Below are 21,286 nucleotides of genomic sequence, written 5' to 3' on the forward strand. Positions count from 1 at the left end.
GCTTATACAGGGGCTGCACTTTATTCTGGGGGAGCAGTGGCACCTGAGGGGGAATTTATTATGGGGCACTTTACTTTAGTGTGTGTGTGGGTGGGTGTGGGGGTGTGTGGGTGTGTGTGGGTGTGTGGGGGGTGTGTGTGCAACTACGTCCAGCGCCTTATATGCGGCTGTCAGCCGCGGCGCTGCTTCGGGCTGGGCGCTCTCGGCACCGGCAGCGCCTTATATGCGGCTGTCAGCCGCGGCGCTGCTACGAGCCGGGCGCTTCAGCGCCAGCTTACTTTCAATTTCGATGCCCGCTCTATTCCCCCGAGCGCATATGCAGCTAGACATGTGCACTCAGGACAAGGAGCGGGCGCCATGACAGTTCTTCTTGGCCGGTCTGTAGCTCCGCCCACAGGGCTGAGAGCTCTGAGGCGCGAAGCAGCCTCCAATCAGCGCTGTGGGCGCAATTTTCAGTGAGAAGGGGTCTGTTACTGTGTGCCTTGCTTCAGGCATGCCCCTCCCTTCCTGCCTGTTCAGTCTCTCTAGCTGCACAGAGCGAGTTCCCTCACTGCAGCTGACAGGGGACACAGACTAGGGTGAGAAAGTTCCTGTCCTTTTTTCTTTTTTTTTTTTTTTTTTCTCCTCTACATTATGTCCGTACCCAGGACTGCCTCTACTCATTCGCATTCCCCTGGAGGACGAGGCTTCAGAGTCGGCATCTGATTCAGAGGACCGCTCGGACTCGATTGCAACGGTGAACTCATTGGTGACAGCCATTAGAGACACCTTTTCACTTGGAGGACCCAGGATCTTCGGATGTCAATCAAGGAGTATCCTTTCATCGTGCTAAGCCAGCACCTCAAAGGTTCAGCTCTCACACGGTCTTTAACGACATTCTGGAATCTGCATGGAAACATCCAGACAAGAGGTTCCCGGGAATCAAAACAATTCAAGAACGTTATCCATTTGACAAGGACTTTGTCGCTAAGGTGGTTTCCCCTCCCTCAGTGGATCCACCAATCTCCCGGATCTCTAAGGCGACTACACTGCCTCTGGCAGATGCTGCTGCCTTCAAGAATCCCACGGACAAGAAGGTAGAATCTTTAGTGAAGTTCGCCTCTGAAGCAGCTGGCTCTTCTCCTCTTCCCATCTTCGCCTCGACATGGGTGTCCAAGGGCCTGTCGGAGTGGTGCCAAAAGCTCTATCAGGATATCTTAGCGGGATCACCCCCCCCCAAGGATCTATCTGCTCTGGCTCTCCAATGCTCTAAAGCTGGGGACTTTGTGTGCAGCTTCCATGCTTAAAGCTTGGAATGCGGATGCCGCTTCCAAAAGATCTCACTGAGCTTCCCTTTACGGGTGGCCGTCTTCTTGGCAAACACCTTGATGAGATTATCTCTGAGGCAACGGGTGGTAAAAGTTCCTTGTTACCTCAAAATAAGGCTCACCCTACTTCCCAAAGGAAGTCCTTTTCCTTTTGGTCCTTTCGGCCCTCTGGCTCCAGCAAAGAGTCCGGGCAGGCGCCCTCGCGGGACAAAAAGGCTCCCTCGTTCCGGGCACGCCAGTCTTGGAAGTCGGACTCCAACCGGTACGGCCGTTGCGCCCAAATCGGGCAACCACAAACCCACTTCTGCATTAAGTGAGGCCCCCACCCGCGGTTTCTTCTCGGGTGGGAGGTCGTCTTACTTTTTCAAGACATCTGGACCTCACACATTCAGGACTCTTGGGTCAGGGACGTGGTGTCCAACGCAACGGTTACCGAATCGAATTCGCCTCCCTTCCGAGGGATCTCTTTTTTTCGATCCCGGTCTCCTCCTCCTGGCCAAGCAATTTCAAGCGGCTCTCCAGTCTCTTCTTCTCCAGGGGGTTATTGTTCCTGTTCCTCCAGGGCTAGCCAAAAAAATAGGGTGGTGGGAGCTACCCTTTAAGATATGGAATCTCTCCGTTCGGTGGTGGCATCCCTGGAACAGGGAGAGTTCATCGGTGGACACAAGGATGCCTACCTCAATGTGCCAATATTTCCGGGCCATAATCGGTACCTCCACTTTGCGGTTCCGGAGGGGCACTTTCAATTCGTAGCCCTCCCTTCGGTCTAGCCACGGCTCCTCGGGTCTTTACAAAGATCCTTGCACCAGTGATAGGGTAACACCGAGGATTCCCTTCGACTGTAATAGGCCTATCTGGATGACCTTCTCATCAAGGCTCCAACCAGAGCCCAGACTCTGGAAAATCTGGACGTCACTCTCCATGCTCTGATTCGCTTAAGGTGGATGATCAACCGGGACAAGTCAGTCCTCCATCCTACCCAGTCTCTAACCTTCCTGGGACTTCGATTCGACACGGTCTCCTCCCGAATTTGTCTTCCGCTGGACAAACGTCTGGCGCTCCGGTCGGGGGTCCGCTCCCTTTGGACCCAGGTATCAGTCTCCATCCGCACTTGTATGGAAGTCCTGGGTCGGATGGTGGCAACTATGGAGGCCGTACCCTTTGCCCAGTTTCATTACCGCCCTCTTCAACTGGCGATTCTCTCTTGATGGAACAGGTCGTCTCTGTCCCTCGATCGTCAGATTGATCTTCCTCGCAGGGTCCGTCAGTCTCTGCTCTGGTGGCTCTGCTCCCCCCTTTTTCTACAAGGGAAGTCGTTTCTTCCCCTTCACTGGCAGGTTGTTACAACGGATGCCAGCCTGTCGGGCTGGGGCGGCGTGTTCAGGGATTGGACGGTTCAGGGACTCTGGTCTCCCCAGGAGACCCTTCTTCCGATAAACATATTGGCATTACGGGCGATTCTTCTTTGTCTTCTTCATTGGGAGACCCGTCCTGTCCGCGTTCAGTTGGACAACGCCGTGGCATACATAAACCGACAGGGCGGCGCTCGGCAGCCATGGCCGAGGTGACGAAGACTCTCACCTGGGCGCAGAGCAAGGTTCCGGCCATTTGGGCGATTCACATTCCGGGAGTGCTCAACTGGGAAGCGGACTTCCTCAGTCGGTCCTCACCCGACCCGGCGAGTGGTCTCTACATCCGGAGGTCTTCGCGCAGCTCTGCGACCTCAGGGGCATTCCGGACCTCTTCGCGTCCCGGCACAATCGGAAGATCCTTCCTTTTTGTGTCAAAGTCCCGGGACCCTCAGGCCCTGGCCGTGGACGCCCTAGTGATTCCTTGGGCGGGGTTTGCCCTACCCTATCTGTTCCCTCCTCTTCCTCTCCTTCCCAGGGTGCTGAGGAAGCTCAAGGCAGAGGATGTCCCCGCCATTCTGGTAGCTCCAGATTGGCCCCGAAGGTTGTGGTACGCTGACGTAGTCAGGCTCCTGGACAACGCTCCACTGCGCCTTCCGCTCCGCCCGGACCTACTCTCTCAGGGTCCTCTTTGCCACCCCAATTTACAGTCGCTGCATTTGACGGCGTGGCGGTTGAGACCGCGGTTTTGAGGGCCCGCGGGTTCTCTTCCCGAGTCATTCACACCATGCTCAAGGCTTGTAAGCCCTCCTCCGCAAGAATTTACCACCGTACTTGGCGGTCTTATTTTCGTTGGTGTGAAGCTCAGGACTTCTTCTCGGTTCCCTGTCTTCTCTCCTTTATGCAGTCGGGGTTGGAACTGGGGTTGTCTCTCAGTTCACTTAAAGGTCAGGTTTCGGCCCTTGCTGTTCTTTTCCAGCGGCCCCTGGCTTCTAATTCTCATGTCCGGACCTTCCTTTAAGGAGTGGCGCACGCTGTTCCTCATCGGTCACCCTCTCCCCCTTGGAACTTGAGTTTGGTTCTGAGTGCCCTCCAGGGTGCACCCTTTGAGCCCCCCTTAGCAACAAGAAACGCCACTTTCCAAGAAAGAGTGTCTCTCCGCCTCCTATCACCTCTATCCGGAGGGTGTCTGAACTGGTAGCTCTTTCCTGCCGTTCTCCGTTTCTGGTGATCCACCAGGACAAGGTTGTTTTCCTAAGGTGGTCTCGGCCTTTCATCTCAATGAGGACATTGTTCTCCCGTCCTTTTGTCCTGCTCCTTCTCATCCTAAGGAGCGCTTACTACACAAGCTGGATGTAGTTCGGGCTGTTCGGGCTTATCTCTCCACTTTTCGTCAGTGTGATTCCTTTTTCGTCCTTATGGAAGGTCGTCGCAAGGGACAACCTGCTTCCAAGGCCACCATTTCTCGGTGGATTCGGTTCGCCATTTCGGAAGCCGATCACTGTAAGGGGAAGATCCCTCCTTTTCAGGGTTGTGGCTCATTCTACCCGTTCTGTTGGGGCATCCTGGGCTCTCCAGAATAGAGCCTCGGCCTCGCAGATTTGCAAGGCGGCTACCTGGTCGTCTTTGCACACTTTCTCGAGGTTTTACAGAGTTCATACTTTCGCATCGGCTGATGCTAGTCTGGGTCGTAAAGTGTTGCAGGCGGCAGTGGATCGGCCGTCTGCCTGACTGCTTATCTGCCCACCCAAGGGACAGCTTTGGTACGTCCCACGGTCTGTGTCCCCCAATGGAGCTGATGGAGAAAAGGAGATTTTTGTTTATTTACCGTAAAATCTTTCCCGAAGGATCCATTGGGGGACACAGCTCCCGCCCTTTTTGGGATTTTCCATTGGTTCTCTGTCCGAGGGTGTGTTCAGTTATGTTTTTTTTCTTCTGGTTCTCGGACAGTTTTGGGTTTTTCTTTGACCTGTTGGTCTCCTCCTATTGCTCTGGAATTTAAACTGATTTAGCTCAGAGCCTGAAGGCGGGTATATCCTGCTGGGAGGAGCTGACTTTTTTTTTTTTTTTTAACCATAGTGTCACACCTCCTAGAGACAGCAGCATACACCACGGTCTGTGTCCCCCAATGGATCCTTCGAGAGATTTTACGGTAAGTAAACAAAAATCTCCTTTTATGCACTCATTTATTTTAGTTTTTACCCTGAGTGTGCACTTTTTGCACATGGTTATAGTAATTAGTCATTCACATTGTCGTGCCTTTACTACTATCTATGCTTATGGACCCCCTTTTTTATGGTATAGTCCTTTTTACTGTTTTACCTAGATTGTCCACACGGCTCTTCATAATGGTCTAGCACTTTGTAGGTATTAAACACGTCCCCGGCTACCGCCTTCTGTTGTTGTTTTCCTCGTTTTTAATGTTTTACTGTGTGTTTTGCACAGGGATGTGGAATTCCTATCGCCCGACGCCCGGGACTAGCAGTTTGTCCGGCCCTTAGCCCGGCTTCGGGCAAGCAGGGCCGGACCTGACAAGTGCCGCGGTGATCTGCAGTCTGTATGGAGCGGGCTGCCGACTCCTGCCTGCTCCATACTCTGCAGCCTGTCATCCGAAGCAGAGCAGGGGAGATGAGAAGCTTTGTATTGGTCTTCTCTCCCCTGCTCTGCAGACGTGCGGGGGGAGATGAGGGGGCGTGGCTTATTTCTCCCCGTGCAGATCTGCGTCCTCTGCCTTCACTCCCCCCATCTGTAGCTTCGGAGAGCTGAGGTGAGGAGGCGCGTCTGCATGGGGAGATGCTTGTGGCGCTCACAGGGGAGTATGGAGCGGGCTCGGTATTCCTGCCCGCTCCATACTCTGCAGCCCCCGGCTGTTCTCAGTAGCTGGGGGCCGCCGCTAATAGTCAGCATGCGGCTGGCTATTAACCCTTTTAGATGGCCGCTGTCAAAGCTGACAGCAGCGTCTAAAGGGACATGTGACTGCTCCCTGGTGGGCGCCCCGCAGCGCGATCGCAGGGGGAGATCAACTATTGAGGTAGCCGGAGGGCTTACCTCTGCTTCCTCCTGTCCCGGCTCTGTCATTGATAGATCCTGGCTGGACTAGGCTCTATCAATGGATCACAGAGCACACGGATTAATAGAGTTCAATAGAACTCTATTCATCTGTCTGAGGAATCTAATGATTCCTCCTATAAGTGAAATAAAGTGTAAAAAAAAGTTTTAATAAAAGTTTGAAAGGCACACACTAACCCAGTGGTCTTCAAACTGTGCCCCTCCAGATGTTACAAAACTACAATTGCCAGCATGCCAGGACAGCTGTTGGCTGTCCGGGCATGCTGGGAGTGGTAGTTTTGCAACATCTGGAGGGCCACAGTTTGAAGACTGCTGCATTAACCCCTTCCATGTTAAGTTCAAATCACCCCCTTTTCCTATATAAAAACATGCAAACATAATAAAAATAAACATATTTGGTATCTCTTCGTGCGTAATTGTACAACCTATTAAAATATAACATTATGTATCCCGAACGGTAAATGTAAAAAAATACCAAACCACAGAATTGCAATTTTTATAATATCCCAGAAAAAGTTAAAAAGTCAGATTAATACCAAAATGGTACTGATACAAAAAACAGATTATGGCGCAAAAAATGATCCCTCATAGTCTGGTATGCGGAAAAAAATAAAGCTACTGGGGTTAAAAAAGGCAATTAAAAAAATTAAAGTTCAGAATTAGTAAAACATTACGTAAATGATACAAATCTGGTATTGCTGTAATCGGGCGCCTAAAGTATAAAACTAACATGTTACCTCAACCACAAGGTAAATGGCGTAGAAAAGAGAACCACCAAATCTGCTAAATTATCTTACTATTTTAATTTTACTTCCCCCGGACAAGTGGATCGTCATCAGGGACAAGTAGATTTTCCTCCATTTTAGTCCCGTGGACAAGTAGTTTTTTTATAAAATTTCCACACCCCTGTTTGCATATAATCTTGTGTAAATAGCTCCGTTTTTTTTTTCTTTGGGTATCCCTTCAAAATAAAGGTTTATATTTGGAAATGGACTTAATGCAGTCACTATACCATGTTTGGTTACATAGTCAATAGGGGAGGTTAATCAAAACCTATGTAGTGGAAGAATGGTGCAGTTGCCTGTTGCAACCAATCAGAGTTCTTTTATTTTTCAGAGGCCCTTGTACAAATGAAATAAGCAATTTGGTTGCTATGGGAAACTGCACCACTTCTGCACATGTTTTGATAAATCTTCCCAATGTGCTTTCTGTCTGTATCACTCCATATCTCCACAGGATGCCACCTGCAAGTTACTTATAAAATGTTATGTGAATTCAGCCTGAAAGAAAATTACTGCACCAGAAAAAGTTGATTTCAGGACAGCATGTGTATTAAAATGTTACATTACTGTATACAGAAGTACGTTTGTATCACAGTATATGTTCACTTTGTATTTCAGGTTCCCTTCATTCTTAGCACTTTATGGGATGCACTTCTTGAGTTGGATGACTTAACAGCTTCTACCAATAGTATCATGACCCTCCTTTCCTCTCTTTTAACATATCCTCAGGTTCAGCAGTGCAAGTAAGTGAGAACAAGTTTATGTAGCCAGTACACTAGATATGTTACCAAGGTTGAGTCATGACTTGTCATATTATCTTTACAGTATTCAGCAATCACTTACTATATTAGTGCCACGGGTGTGGCCTTTCCTGCGACATACTATAGCATCTGTTCGAAAGGCAGCTCTGGAAACTTTATGCACCTTATTATACACACAGGATCAGGTTTGTAGCAGCTATTTTGTTAAACTTAGTTTTATTTTTTTATTTTTACTGTCTGGGATGCTGTCATTGTATTGAACTCACTGGCCCAGATTGCAAATCTGCATGCGTCTGTCTGGTTGTTAATGGCAAAACCAATCACAGCTCAGCTTTCATATTTAAGGAGCTCTGGTAAAATGAAATCTAAGTTGTGGCTGCTAGGGGCAAAACCAGGCAGTTTTGGTTTCGGGCAGACAGATCCATCTGAGCCTCTGTTTTTCTGTTTAGACCTTTTCAGGTTGGCTGACCCCCATCCTGCAGGACATGCTGAGGCATATATTTCAGATCTGTATTTTGGAAAGCAACCAGGAAATTCTTGACCTTATACACAAGGTAGCATCTGCTTGATATTTACTCCAATGCTTGAGCTGAGTGTGTGTGTGTATCCCATTATATTATGGCATGCTTGTAATGCATAATGTTTTGTTCCCAAGGTATGGCAGCAGCTTTTAAACAAAGCCACTGTACAATATGTTGTGGCTGCTACATGTCCATGGATGGGGGCCTGGCTCTGTTTAATGATGCAGCCCGCTCATCTGCCTATTGATCTAAACATGCTGATAGAGGTGAAGCCTAAATCAAAGGTGAGATATTAAACATCACTCGCTAAATTCAATCTGGTTATACATGATCATGTATATTTTCCATAGTGAGACAAACTTTTTGGAGCATTTACCGCTCTGGCTAATAGAGGATTATCAATTAATAGGGCTACATATGGATTTAATTTTGATATTTCTTTCCCTGCTACTTACATTACTCATGCACTGTATGTTGGGTTTTAGGGTTGATCTTACGGTTTGAGAAGATGGTTGCTAAAATGAATTTTTACTTCTTAATGTAGGAAAAAGCAGGTGGAAAACTCCGTCAAGGCCAATGCCAAACAAAAGAAATTACCCAGGAATATATTGGTGGTTCAGACAGTGTGACAGAAGATTCTGCCACCAGGGATCACTTGGTGACACGTGCTCGTCTGGCTGCTGCAAAGTCAGTATAGCTTTTACAAACTGCTTGTCGTCTTAATATGCTGATTGTACAGCAGAAATGGTTGTCAACCGTAGTGGTGGTATGGTCTTGTGTGGCTGTGCATTTGCAGCAGAGGTGCAAAATGTGTGTGTGTGTGTGTGTGTGTATATATGTGTATGTATGTATGTATGTATGTATATATGTATATATGTATATGTAATATGTGTGTGTGTATATATATATGTGTGTGTGTGTATATATATGTATATATGTATATATAATTTATACACACACACACACACACACACACACCCACACCGAGACCCCTAATTTCAACCCAAAATCCCAGGAAAAGTTATTGACTCGAGTATAAGCCTAGGGTGGGAAATACATCATCCCCCCCCCCCCTGCCATCATCATCATCACCCCCTGTCATCATCCAGACCCTCATCATCCCCTTGTCATCATCCCACACATCCCCCCCCCCCCCCCCCCCCCCTTCATCATCCGCCCTCAGTGGTCTTCAACCTGCGGACCTCCAGAGGTTTCAAAACTACAACTCCCAGCAAGCCCGGGCAGCCATCGGCTGTCCGGGCTTGCTGGGAGTTGTAGTTTTGAAACCTCCGGAGGTCCGCAGGTTGAAGACCACTGCGGCCTTCAACATCATCCAGCCCCCTCTCACCCCCTTTAGTTCTGAGTACTCACCTCCGCTCGGCGCTGGTCCGGTCCTGCAGGGCTGTCCGGAGAGGAGGTGGTCCGGTGGGATAGTGGTTCCGGGCTGCTATCTTCACCGGGGACGCCTCTTCTCCGCGCTTCCGGCCCGGAATAGAGGCGTTGCCTTGACAATGACGCAGAAGTACGTTGGCAATGAACGCACCTCTGCGTCATTGTCAAGGTAACGTGACTATTCTGAGGCCGGGCCCGAAGCGCTTAGAAGAGGCCTCCCCGGTGAAGATAGCAGCCCGGAACCACTATCCCACCGGACCACCTCCTCTCCGGACAGCCCTGCAGCACCGGACCAACGCCGAGCGGAGGTGAGTACTGTACAGAACTAAAGGGGGTGAGAGGGGGCTGGATGATGTCGAAGGCAGCAGTGGTCTTCAACCTACGGACCGCCGGAGGTTTCAAAACTACAACTCCCAGCAAGCCCGGACAGCCGATGGCTGTCCGGGCTTGCTGGGAGTTGTAGTTTTGAAAACTCTGCTTATACTCGAATATATATATATATATATATATATATATATATATATATATATATATATATATATATATATATATATATATATATATATATATATATATATATTTATATATATATTTATATATATATTTATATATATATTTATATATATATTTATATATATATTTATATATATATTTATATATATATTTATATATATATTTATATATATATATTATATATTTTTTTTTTTTTTTTTTTTATTGTATGGTATATATTTTATATTGATACTATCCATTTACATGGTATCGGGGACCCGTTTTAATTTCCCTCATACCATGTCCGATACCTGCTGCCCCGGTCCTCCCGTCCGCTTCATAGTGTTCCATGGAGGAGCATGTGACACACACGTCACTCCGCCTCCTCCTCTGCGCCCAGCGTAACGCTACGGAGGAAGCTGAGTGACGTATGTCGCATGCTCCTCCCATAGGATGACACAATGCGGACCGGGAGGACGGAAGCATGGGGTAGTGGAGCGGTAGCACCCCACAGAGGACAGCCGCAGGTGCTGTGTGCTGCTAATGTCTACAGGGGGCTTGCAGTCTACAGGGGGCGGCCCTGCTTCTGCAGGTAGATGGTGCAGGTGACCCAGTTTCTGCCGCTGCTCACGATGTGGTAATCTGTCTCACCGACACTGCAAATTCCCTGTTCTGTCCAATGGAGAAGAGACATCTTGGCTCATACTACAGCAGCCACCTCCATTGTACACACCAAGGACCCACATATCAGCATGGTAAGCAGCAGCAGAAATCGGGTCACCCTGGGGTCAGATTCCCTTTAAAATAAAAGTACTCGTACTTAGAATTAAAGTATCTGTACTCTGTCTTAAAAAAAATGGTATTGGGACATCCCTTATATATTATATTATATATTTATATATAACCATATAAGCAGAGTTTTCAGCACGATTTTTTGTGCTGAAAACACCTCCCTCGGCTTATTCACGAGTGAACTCCCCACCCTCAGTGGTCTTCAACCAGCGGACCTCCAGATGTTTAAACTACAACTCCCAGCAAGCACGGGCAGCCATCGGCTGTCCGGGCTTGCTGGGAGTTGTAGTTTTGAAACATCTGGAAGTCCGCAGGATTAAGACCACTGCGGCCTTCGACATCATCCAGCCCCAACCTGCCCCCACTTTAGTTTTGTACTCTCCTCCGCTTGGCGGGACGTTGGGGTGCACGGGGGGGCCCTCTTCTCCGCGCCCGGCCCCGAAATAGTCACGTTGCCTTGCCGCCGCCACTGCACAGGGACGTTCATGAGCAACGTCCCTGTGTGTCGTCGTCGTCAAGGCAACGTCTCTATTCCCGGCGCGGAGAAGAGGCCCCCCCGGTGAAGATGGACAGCCCGGAACGACTATCCCTCCCAACCAGATGGTCCCTGCAGCACAGATGGCCCGGACCAGTGCACCCTAACGTCCCGCCGAGCGGAGGCGAGTACAAAACTAAAGGGGGTGAGGGGGGGGGGGGGGGGGGGGGGTTGCTGGATGATGTCGAAGGCCCGGGCTTGCTGGGAGTTGTAGTTTTGAAACATCTGGAGGTCCGCAGGTTGAAGACCACTGTTAAATCAGACTCTGACAAGCGGTGATGATGAAGGGGGGGGGGGGTTGGGCTGATGACATGTGGTGATGATGAAGGGGTGGGTGGGATGATGACGAGGGGATGAAGGGGGGGGGGGGGGGATGATGACAGGGTGATGCTGGGGGTCTGGATGATGACGGGGGGATGATGTATTTCCCACCCTAGGCTTATAGTCGAGTCAATAACTTTTCCTGGGTTTTTGGGGTGAAATTAGGGGCCTCGGCTTATACTAGAGTATATACAGTATATATTATATTATGTATTAATATATTATATATTTATATATTTTATTATATAATTTATTATATTATATATTTTTCACTTGCAACTGTAGCAGAGGCTGTGTGCACTTTAGTGGATTTCTTTAGCCATCTAAATAAAATGTTTGTTTTTTAGCTGTTGTATGGTAAGATTTGAACATATGGTTTGATTGTACACAATGTATTGTAGAAGTCCATATAACAAAGCGTTCATTAGCCATAATATGGTTTGGTTCTTTTCAGCTGTTGTCCATGTCAGTAACTGCATTTTTTAATCTCTCCATTTACAGATTGCTGGGATCATTATGTTGCTGTATTTGTGATCCCTGTGTCAATACCGCCTCTCAGGAAATAAAGCCGGCTGAATCATTAGCTCAGTTGCTCCTCTTTCATCTGAACTCTAAATCAGCCTTACAAAGAATTAGTGTGGCCCTTGTTATCTGTGAGTGGGCTGCCCTGCAGAAGGTACAGAAGAGGCTGTTAAACTTTGGAGTTTAAAAAAAATAAAAAATTATAATGGATGTCTGCGTTGGAGAATGTACAAGTCGGGCCATATTAACAATTTCCCAGCACATTTTAAGCAATTTGTTTGTACAGTCTGACATTTATTCCAGACCCAGACAAATATCTGTGCTCCCTTATGATTGCAATGATCTATTTATGAATGCCTGGTTATAGCAAGTTACATAGTACTTCATCTCTTTGCATTAGATTAAAATAGATTCTTTCTTCATCTTATCAGGGCTAGTTGTCCCAACTAGTGGAGGCTTTGAACGCTGTGCCACCCCCAGCAATCTTGAGAACAGGGGACACTTGTTACCTATCTGAATTGAGCAGCTGTCACGTGACTGCTATCTCAGTACCACTGCACCATTCAGAAGGGAGACAGTATCCTGTGCTGGTTGTCCCAGCGCCTCGGACTCCACCCCAGTAACCATAAATTTGTCACATACCTTGTGAATAGATGAATGTCTGGGACAATCGGTCTGTTTTATCGTAAACTCCTTTCATGTTTCTTATATATATATTTTTTTCCCCTTTATTCCAATTTCACTTAGGAATGCAAAACAGTAGCCCATGTGGTCCAGCCACGCCTGCTTGCAATATTGTGTGAACACTTGTATTATGATGAAATAGCAATACCTTTCACCCGGATGCAGAATGAGTGCAAGCAACTGATATCCACTCTTACTGATGCAAATATAGACATTCAGAGTAAAGTAAACTGCACTATATTTACAATAGACCAAGCCAGTGAACTAGTGAGTATGTCTTCGGGGGGAGGAGACAGGGTAAAGTCTCTCGTTGTTGCTTTTTTTGTTTGTTATTTTTAATTTATATTTTATTTATATATTTTTTTAAGGCTGTGTTTGCATTATCAATCTCCTATTCTGCAGCCTTTCCTAAAGCTTGCACTTTATCAAGGTTATTAGACTAGGATTCTGCTCAACAATGTCAATAAACCCAGTATTGGGTGTGTTCCTAGGTAACTACAGTGTTCAATGAAGCGACAGCATCTCTGCGGGCCAATGCTAAAGTTTACCAGCAACTAGATGGGAAGAGACAACAAGTACAGATGACTGTATTGGAAACCAATCAGGAATGGCAGGTCCTTCAGCTGAGAGTGCACACATTTGCTGCCTGTGCAATAGTGAACATCATGCAGCTCCCAGAGAAACTTAATCCAGTAATAAAGCCATTAATGGAGGCTGTGAAAAAAGAAGAGAACGCAGTGGTGCAGAACTACACAGCTTCCTCTATTGCTAAACTGCTCCAGCAATGTATCTCAAGGACTCCTTGTCCGAACCTAAAAATTGTTAAAAACCTTTGTAGTTCAGTGTGTGTGGAGCCCAGTATCACCCCATCTGTAAGCTGCCCTGCACCAGCATTGAACAACACAGATCATCTTAAAGGTACGTTTTGGTGAAGCAACACTTATAAACGTGGATAACATTAGGAGTGTCCAGCGTGTAATTAGTCATTTCAGTAATATTCTAGGTAACTGCATTGAAAAGTAGCTGCAACAGATTTATTTTTGGCTAAACTAAAATGTTGCATAACAGGCATCGAAGGTATAAATGCTTGTCTTGTCTGGAGCTTTTGAGCTGTATGGTCACTCTATAAACAGTCTGTCTAAAGTGGTCAGCAAACTTTGGCGATGGACTGCATCCTTTGTGCACTTTTTTTAAATTTTTTTTGTGTGACAAGTTTTCACTTTTTCTTGCACTTTGGGTGATAGAGCACTTGCCTCAGCTCCTAAAAAAAAAAAGCTGATACTTCCGTAGCCTTAGAGCCCAAACCAGTGTCCAAAGATAACACGACACCTAAGAAATTCTTTGTAACTCCACCATGCCAATCCCCCATGGTACTTGCAAGCACTGTACAGTGTCCAAATAATTCACTAAACTGCTCTGTGCTTTTGCCCTAACACACCCGAAGACCGCAAATGCCTGCAACCAGTTCATGGTTTTCGCTAACTTAGGCTTACGATCATAGGGCTTGCCATATGGACTTGACCCTGCAGTAAGCATCTTGGTGAAGCGATTGCTTATAACCTTTCCTGGGGATAGATGGTAAGTGGTGTTTCTGGGAAGACCTTTTAATGGTTGGGATATGCATGTCAGTTGGACGCAGCTGGATCAGGTTTTTAAGCTCTTGCATGTAGTTCACAATCCTAGCAACTGATGACTGGGATTTGTAAATTGCTTCTATTAAATCTTAATCCTTCCAGTACTTATTAGCTGCTGAATACTACAGAGGAAATTATTTTCTTTTTGGAACACAGTGCTCTCTGCTGACATCCTTGTCCATTTTAGGAACTGTCCAGAGCAGCATATGTTTGCTATGGGAATTTTCTCCTACTCTGGACAGTTCTGAAAATGGACAGATGTCAGCAGAGAGCTCTGTGTACCAAAAACAATTTCCTCTAGTATTCAGCAGCTAAAAAGTACTGGAAGAATGAAGATTAAGTAATTTACAAATCTGTTTAACTTTCTGTCACCAGTTGATTGGGGGGGGGGGGGGGGAGATATTTTAAAACAAATATCTCGAAACGTGAAAATAATTGTGTATGCAACTAACCTGTAGGTAGGTATTTTTTTTTAATGCTTTTCTTGTTGGTATAACAGCATTTTTTGTGTTTATTATTTATTCATTTAATTTTTATAAAACATTTTTTTTAAAGGATCAAATTCTGAAAAAGATGGAGCATGTCACACAGTCACGAAGTACAGAGGAATAATCACCCTCTACAGACATCAGCAAGCTGCGTTTGCAGTTACAAGCAGGAGAGGCCCAACTCCTAAAGCGGTGAGGTCCCAGGTGGCGGACTTACCCACAGGAAGTGGAGCCCAAACACCCGCAGAAAATGATGAGGTATTATAGCCTTTCATGTTGTAGATGCAACTGTTCTGAGAGAGATCCAGGCCCTTTTATTCATGTGCCTCGAATAGTACAAAAGATTGTGTGCTAGGTGATGCCCCAGGACGTCCTGAGATACCGGTGTGCAAAAATATACCAATCTAGATTTTATAATAGTGATGAATAAATATGCAGGAACAGTAATAAGTATAATTTAATACTTTTAAAACTAAAGCATATGCTTCACCCCTAATCCTCTGTGGCTGCCCTTCCAAAGTTGATAGTCCCTACTGATGTAAAAACCCACCTCAGCCAGTTATTGAGCAGTCTCTTCCTGCAAGGTTGACACATCAGAGGAACTGTGTATCCACCACGGTCAGAACTCCAACTGCAGGGTAACAGGGCAGGTGAGTAAGTGCTTTAAAAATTAACAAAGCACAGTCCATAGCAAAAGTAAATACTGTACTGCAGAAATACCCCTTTAACATGTCACTTAGGTTTTTACTGAATACACACTTCTACGCTAGAAGTGTAAATCTGATGTGATGGACAAAGATGCATTACGGTGTACAGTTATCATGGCAGTGTATGTGAGCGTGTTATCACAAGACGGGTAGATTAACTGGATGTAAATAGTGGTTCCCATTGGAGATCAGGCAGAGATTAATGATGAAATAATGCAGATCATGATTAATATCACTGGATATTTGTATAACATTTAAACTAGGGATCGACCAATTATCGGTATGGCCGATATTATCGGCCGATAATCACGATTTTGGGCATTATCTGTATCGGCAATTATCTTGCCGATAAGCCGATAATGCACCGCCCCCACCGCACCGCGACCGCCACCCCCTCGACCCTCCGCACCGCACCTCCGACCCACCGCACCGCGTCGCACCCCCCACCGTGATGCTAGGCGGTATACCGGTATGGATTTTTTCCCATACCGCTATACCGGTCAGGCCCCTCCCCCACCCTCCGAGTGAATAAAAAAAATTCTTACCCGTAATGGGGGTGGTCCAGGCCATCCTTCCTTCATGTAGTGTCCGGGGGCGTTCCGGGTGGAGGGTGGTCCGGTCCGGGCTGTCCTTCTTCTCCCACGGTCTTCTTTTCCACTCCGGGCAGGCTCCGGCCTAGTACACTGCATAGACGCCGCTACGCCGTGACGTCAGGTGCGTCGCTGCGCAGCGACGTCTATGTCGCGTACTAGGCCGGAGCCTGCCCGGAGTGGAGAAGAGGCCCGCCGGAGGACAGCCCGGACCGGACCACCCTCCACCCGGAACGCCCCCGGACACTACAGGGACAATGGATGGATGGCCCGGAGCACCCTGGCAGGTAGGGGAGAGAAGCGGGTGGTGACGGCGGCCTATGGCCCTGCAAAAGCCACTGCAGATCATTGATTTAAAGCGCCCGCTTTAAATCAATGATCTGCAGCGGTGTCGCAGGGGGTTAAATAGCCGATAACTTATACCGGAATATCGGTATAAGTTATCGGCTATCGGCCCTAACCTGCACCGATTATCGGTATCGGCCCTAAAAAACAGATATCGGTCGATCCCTAATTTAAACAATCTTAATTTGCTGAAACTGCAGCCCCCTTTATTGTAGCGCACACTGCAATATTGTCAGGCGGTCTCCTGAATGATCGGAACCTGGCTTTAAAGGGGTATTCCGGGCAAAAACATTTTATCCCCTATACAAAGGATAGGGGATAAGAGGTCTGATCGCGGGGGGCCCGCTGCTGAGACTATCCCCGATCTCCCTGCAGCACACGCATTCTCTGCGGGAGCTGCATCTTCAGTTTCGGAAACATCCGGGACTGGTGATGTGACGCCACGCCACCTCTTCATGTCTATGGGAGGGGGGGTGACGCCCATCACTCCCCCTCCCATAGACATGAATGGAGGAGGGGCGTGACGTCACGTCCCCAGTCCTGAAATCCCAGAGATTTCCGAAACTGGAGACGCAGCTCCTGCATAGAATGTGGGTGCTGCAAGGAGATCGTGGGGGGTCCCAGCAGCGGGCCCCCTGTGATCAGACATCTTATCCCCTATCCTTTTGTCTTATTGGTGGAAGGTTTTGACCAGTAAACACGGATAGGATGGATTTTTAAGTGTGTTTTTTAATTATTTTTTTTAACTAAACAGCTGGAGACGCTGGTTGTAACACTGCTTTGAAGGGTTAAAAAAAAGGCAAACCTTTTTTGTTTTTTCAGTACTTTGTAATTGCTTCCCCTCCCAGTGGGTGTGCAGTATATATGTAAAGGTTGCATCAGATGATACATAGGCTTTCATCCCCCTAATTCACTTAAATCCCTTGGCACTGTGGTGTAGCTGCTAATTGTATGTTTTTCACTTATGAAGCCTGTAAGAGCAGCATCCGCGCAGGTGGGCTCAAGCCATCAATATTGTACACTTCTCGTTCAGCTTCATTGAGGGACGCAGGAACTGTGGGTATATCTTGCTGACACTAGGCATTAACAAATAAAAGGTCTGCCCCACCTGACAGTAAATACCCTGCCCACTGACTCAGAGCTAGTCCGTTTTAGCTTGGTGTCAGTAGGATGCAGATGCAGGTCTGGAGCTCTCCAGACCTGGTCTTTTTATTACTTTATAGTTTTAAGTTTACATTTTTTTTCTCCTTATTTTACCTAGGTTGGGGTGCCAGGAGCAGGGCGCTGCCTGATTTCCTTCCCCCCCACAAGGGGCACGGTCCATAAAGTATGCACAGTTAACCCCTTCTTACCAGCGCTAAGGGATGTGCCCTGGGTCCGGGTCCCCTCTTTCCCCTGTACCCCCTGCTATTACAGCCTGGTATGATGCAGGTGGCACCAAGCTGGTTTAAGACTTGAGGTGAGTATATGGGTTCTCTCTAGGTAAGTATCCCTACCCATCTCCTCAATCTCTGCCCCCCCCCCCCCCCCTCCTCCTCCTTGGGCTGCTAAGGATTCCTTTTATTTTTATCATATTCTTTATTTTTATCTTGGGGAGGGAGCCTGATCGGGGGTCCAGTCTCCCCTCTTTTTACCTTATATGGTCAGCAGGATTGCTGGCATCCCTGTGTAGAGTCCTTTCACTTGCTGCTTCATCTGCGGTGTGACAGTCTTTCTGACTGTCGCACGGGCCGTTCTGTTTCGGCCGTGTTCTGTACACGCACGGCCCTGTTCTGGCTTCTGCTGACACAAACTTCTTCCTTACAGAGGCTGCAGCAAGTCTCTCTTACTCCCAGCAGCACGTAAATTTAGCCGGCGGCTTCTGCCCGGTTTCTCTGGTGGGCATCTCAGCCTTCTATTTTTGCGCGTCAGGTGCTCCTTCCCTTCTTCTTGGGCAACGTCCAATCCCCTGTTGGCGCGTGCGAAGGAGAGGCCAGTGTCGGCCTCTTCTGGTCTAGCGTGTGCTGCAGGGGTCAAAGGTCTCCTCCATCTTGGTCCTTCTACCGATGGGAGGCTATGAACTCCCTGGGGGTGGGGGGCTGATCCCTCGCTGTCACGTTCTCCTTCCTATTCAGTGAAGCCTGCTGAACACGCTGTTTCTCCAGCTGCTCTCTTCAGGGATCTCACACTGCTATCCCTGCAAGCTGCTGCTGTTCCTGCACACTGCTGTTCCGCAGCTTCAGGACAAGGGTTCTTCTCTCAAGGAACCCCCCACCTGCACTGCTGTTCTAACTGCTACAGGACACAGGCACCTGGGTGAGCTTGTTTGTATTTTATTTTTCGCTCTCTCGATAGATATGTTTTGGTTCTTTTCCATGTCTTGCTTCTGGCATTTGCAACTTGGGTATCCAAGGCCTTGTCAACATGGGCCTCAACTTCACCAAGGCGTTTTATCTGAGGCTCCTCCAGATCTGGCTGACCTATCCCTCCAAATCTCAAACTCTGATTATCTATCCTCAGCGTCTTTGGAATTCGCACACTGTGCGGCCTTTGCTTCTGGCAACAATGTGGTTGAAAGCCTGGAATACCGATGTGGCTTCCAAAAAATCTCAGATGCCCTTTACTGGCGGACGCTTTTTTGGCAAATGCCAGGAGGAAATCATCCTCAGAATAAGGAGTGTCGCACCAATTCTCACCACAAGTCATTTTCACTTCAGTCCTTTGCCTCATGATGCCAGGACAAGCCAGCATCTTCAGTTTTGTAAGGCTCCTACCTTCAAAGCGTGCCCCTCCTGGAAGCAGGACTGCCATTCTGGATGTTTCTCTGCCAAGCCAGGTGCTCGCAAGCCTACCTCCGCCTAAATGAGTGCCCCCACCCAAGCCTTCATCTCAGGTAGGTGGTCGCCTGTCATTTTCAGTTTGTAACCCTGCCCTTCGGGGTGGCCACGACCCCCCAGGGTCTTCACCAAAGTCCTGGCGGTGGTGATCTCCCCATCAACATCCTGGAGCTCCGGGCCATCTTTCTTTGTCTCCTCCACTGGGAGTTGTTACTCCGGGGTCGTCCGGTACGGGTCCAAATGGACAACGCCACAGCTCTGGCCTATATCAATCGCCAGGGGGGCACTCACAGCAATGACTGAGGTGACAAGGATTCTTGTCTGGGCAGAACGCCAGGTTCTCTCCATTTTGGCGATTCACATTCTGGGGGTGGACAATTAGGAGGTGGACTTTGGGTTGCACCTCTCCCGACCCTGGGGGGTGGTCTCTCCACCAGTATGTGTTCGCCACAACTTGCAAGCATTGGGGGACGCGGGATGTGGACTTCTTTGCGTCCCGCCTAAATCGTCAGGTTCCCACCTTTGTGGCAAAATCCAGTGATCCTCTGCTGTGGACGCGTTTGTCGTTCCCTGGTCACAGTTTGCCCTCCCTTACCGTTTCCCCTCCTGCTCAGGGTAGTGAGGAAGCTCAAGGCGGAAGGCGTGTCAGCGATTTCGGCTTGGGCCCCGGTGCTCGTGGTCAGGGCTGGAAACACATTTGGTACTTAATTCCCTCAAGGGGCAGGTGTCAGACCTTAGCATTCTTTTTCAGCGTCCCATGGCTTCTGATCGTTATGTTCACACCTTCCTTCAGGGTGTGACTCACAAGGCTCTTCCTTGCAGGTCTCAAACTCTGCTCTGGTATGTCCCACAGTCCCTATTCCCCGTATCCCCGTATTCTCCCCCCCCCCCCCATGGAGCCGAACGAGAAGTAAATAATTTTTTATATACTTACTGTAAAATCTTTCTTGGAGGATCCACTGAACCCACCCATCGGTTATTAGTCTGTTGACCTGAATCTATTTCCAGTCTGTGGGTTTGTTCGCTTGATTTTTGTCTGGGTCGTCTTTGGACTCTCTCTATAGTGATTTGTCGGTTTCCTCCTCCTGCTTTGGGACTAAACTGATTAGCTCAGTCAGTGGGTGGGGTATAGCCTGCCAGGAGGGGGAAACTTATTTTCTCTATCGGCTCCATTGGGGGACACAGACCTTGGGTATATGCTGTTGTTGCTAGGAGACTTAACCAAAAAGTCGGCTCCTCCCAGCAGGATATACCCACCTACAGAGCCTGAGGTAATCCAGTTTAAGCTTAGTGTCGCAGGAGATGGACACTAGTCTCGGGTTCTCCCCAGACTTGGTCTAACTTTTTTATTTTTTCAGATAGGGACATTTAGTTTTCCTTTTTTTCCTGTTTTTAGGTGGGGACTCGGGAACATAGCGTTCACTGTTTCCCCTTTTGCGATTGAGGGGGCACAGACATCGTGGATGTACTGTCAACCCCCTCTCTAAAACGGCCAGCGCCTGGGGTTGTACCTCACAGGTCCAGGTCCCCCATTTTTCCCTGCTCGTCACGCTTTTCAAGGCCGGCATGATGCAGGTGACTAAAAGCTGGCTGAAGGCTTCATCAGGTCAGTGCTAAGGTGAGTATATTCCCCCCCCCCCCGCCCCCGCCCTTTTTTTCTTAGGTACTGGACTCTCAACAGCTGGAGGCACCCTCTTTTTCTATAGGGGTTTATGGGACTGGCCAGGAGGGGTTCTACCCTCCCTTTTTACTCTGTGGGGAAGTTTTTATTGGGGGTTTGAGCAGTGGCATTTATATATTTTGCGGGCATGTGTGTGTTTGGTGCACAGTATGTATGAGGTGGCTGTCCTCTGCAGCCGCGGCGTATCTGTTCGGCGGTCGGGCGCTCCTTCAGCCCGGCCGCATAGACGTTTTTACTTTCATTTTCGGCAGTGTTCTGGCGACAGCGTTCGCCCGCTCCGTTCCCCCGAGGCGCACATGCGTTCACAAGGTGCGCTCGAGGCAAGGAGCGGGCGCCATCTTTATCTGGATTATTAGTTCTTCGGTGGCCCGGTGTGCGTTAGCTCCGCCCACCCTGAGCCACCAATGCCTTTCAGGATGGCGCGAATCCCCTCCAATCAGCGCTGTGCGTGCGCAGGGGGTTTGCAGTACCAATCAAAGTGTCATTGTAACTGACACG

General features: G+C 48.2%; 1 protein-coding gene across 1 annotated transcript in view; it reads left to right on the top strand.

Moving 5' to 3' along the window:
* BTAF1 (B-TFIID TATA-box binding protein associated factor 1) overlaps positions 1-21,286 on the top strand; it is a 106,462-nt gene that overhangs the window by 39,162 nt on the left and 46,014 nt on the right. The window contains exons 13-21 of the mRNA XM_056529386.1: positions 7,126-7,250; positions 7,333-7,453; positions 7,718-7,822; positions 7,924-8,073; positions 8,334-8,476; positions 11,823-11,997; positions 12,591-12,794; positions 13,019-13,445; positions 14,717-14,907. Of these exons, the coding sequence (XP_056385361.1) occupies positions 7,126-7,250; positions 7,333-7,453; positions 7,718-7,822; positions 7,924-8,073; positions 8,334-8,476; positions 11,823-11,997; positions 12,591-12,794; positions 13,019-13,445; positions 14,717-14,907 (1,641 nt within the window). The remainder of the gene's footprint in view (positions 1-7,125; positions 7,251-7,332; positions 7,454-7,717; positions 7,823-7,923; positions 8,074-8,333; positions 8,477-11,822; positions 11,998-12,590; positions 12,795-13,018; positions 13,446-14,716; positions 14,908-21,286) is intronic.

Source organism: Hyla sarda, chromosome 7, assembly GCF_029499605.1.
Source record: "Hyla sarda isolate aHylSar1 chromosome 7, aHylSar1.hap1, whole genome shotgun sequence".
Taxonomy (NCBI): Eukaryota; Metazoa; Chordata; class Amphibia; order Anura; family Hylidae; genus Hyla; species Hyla sarda.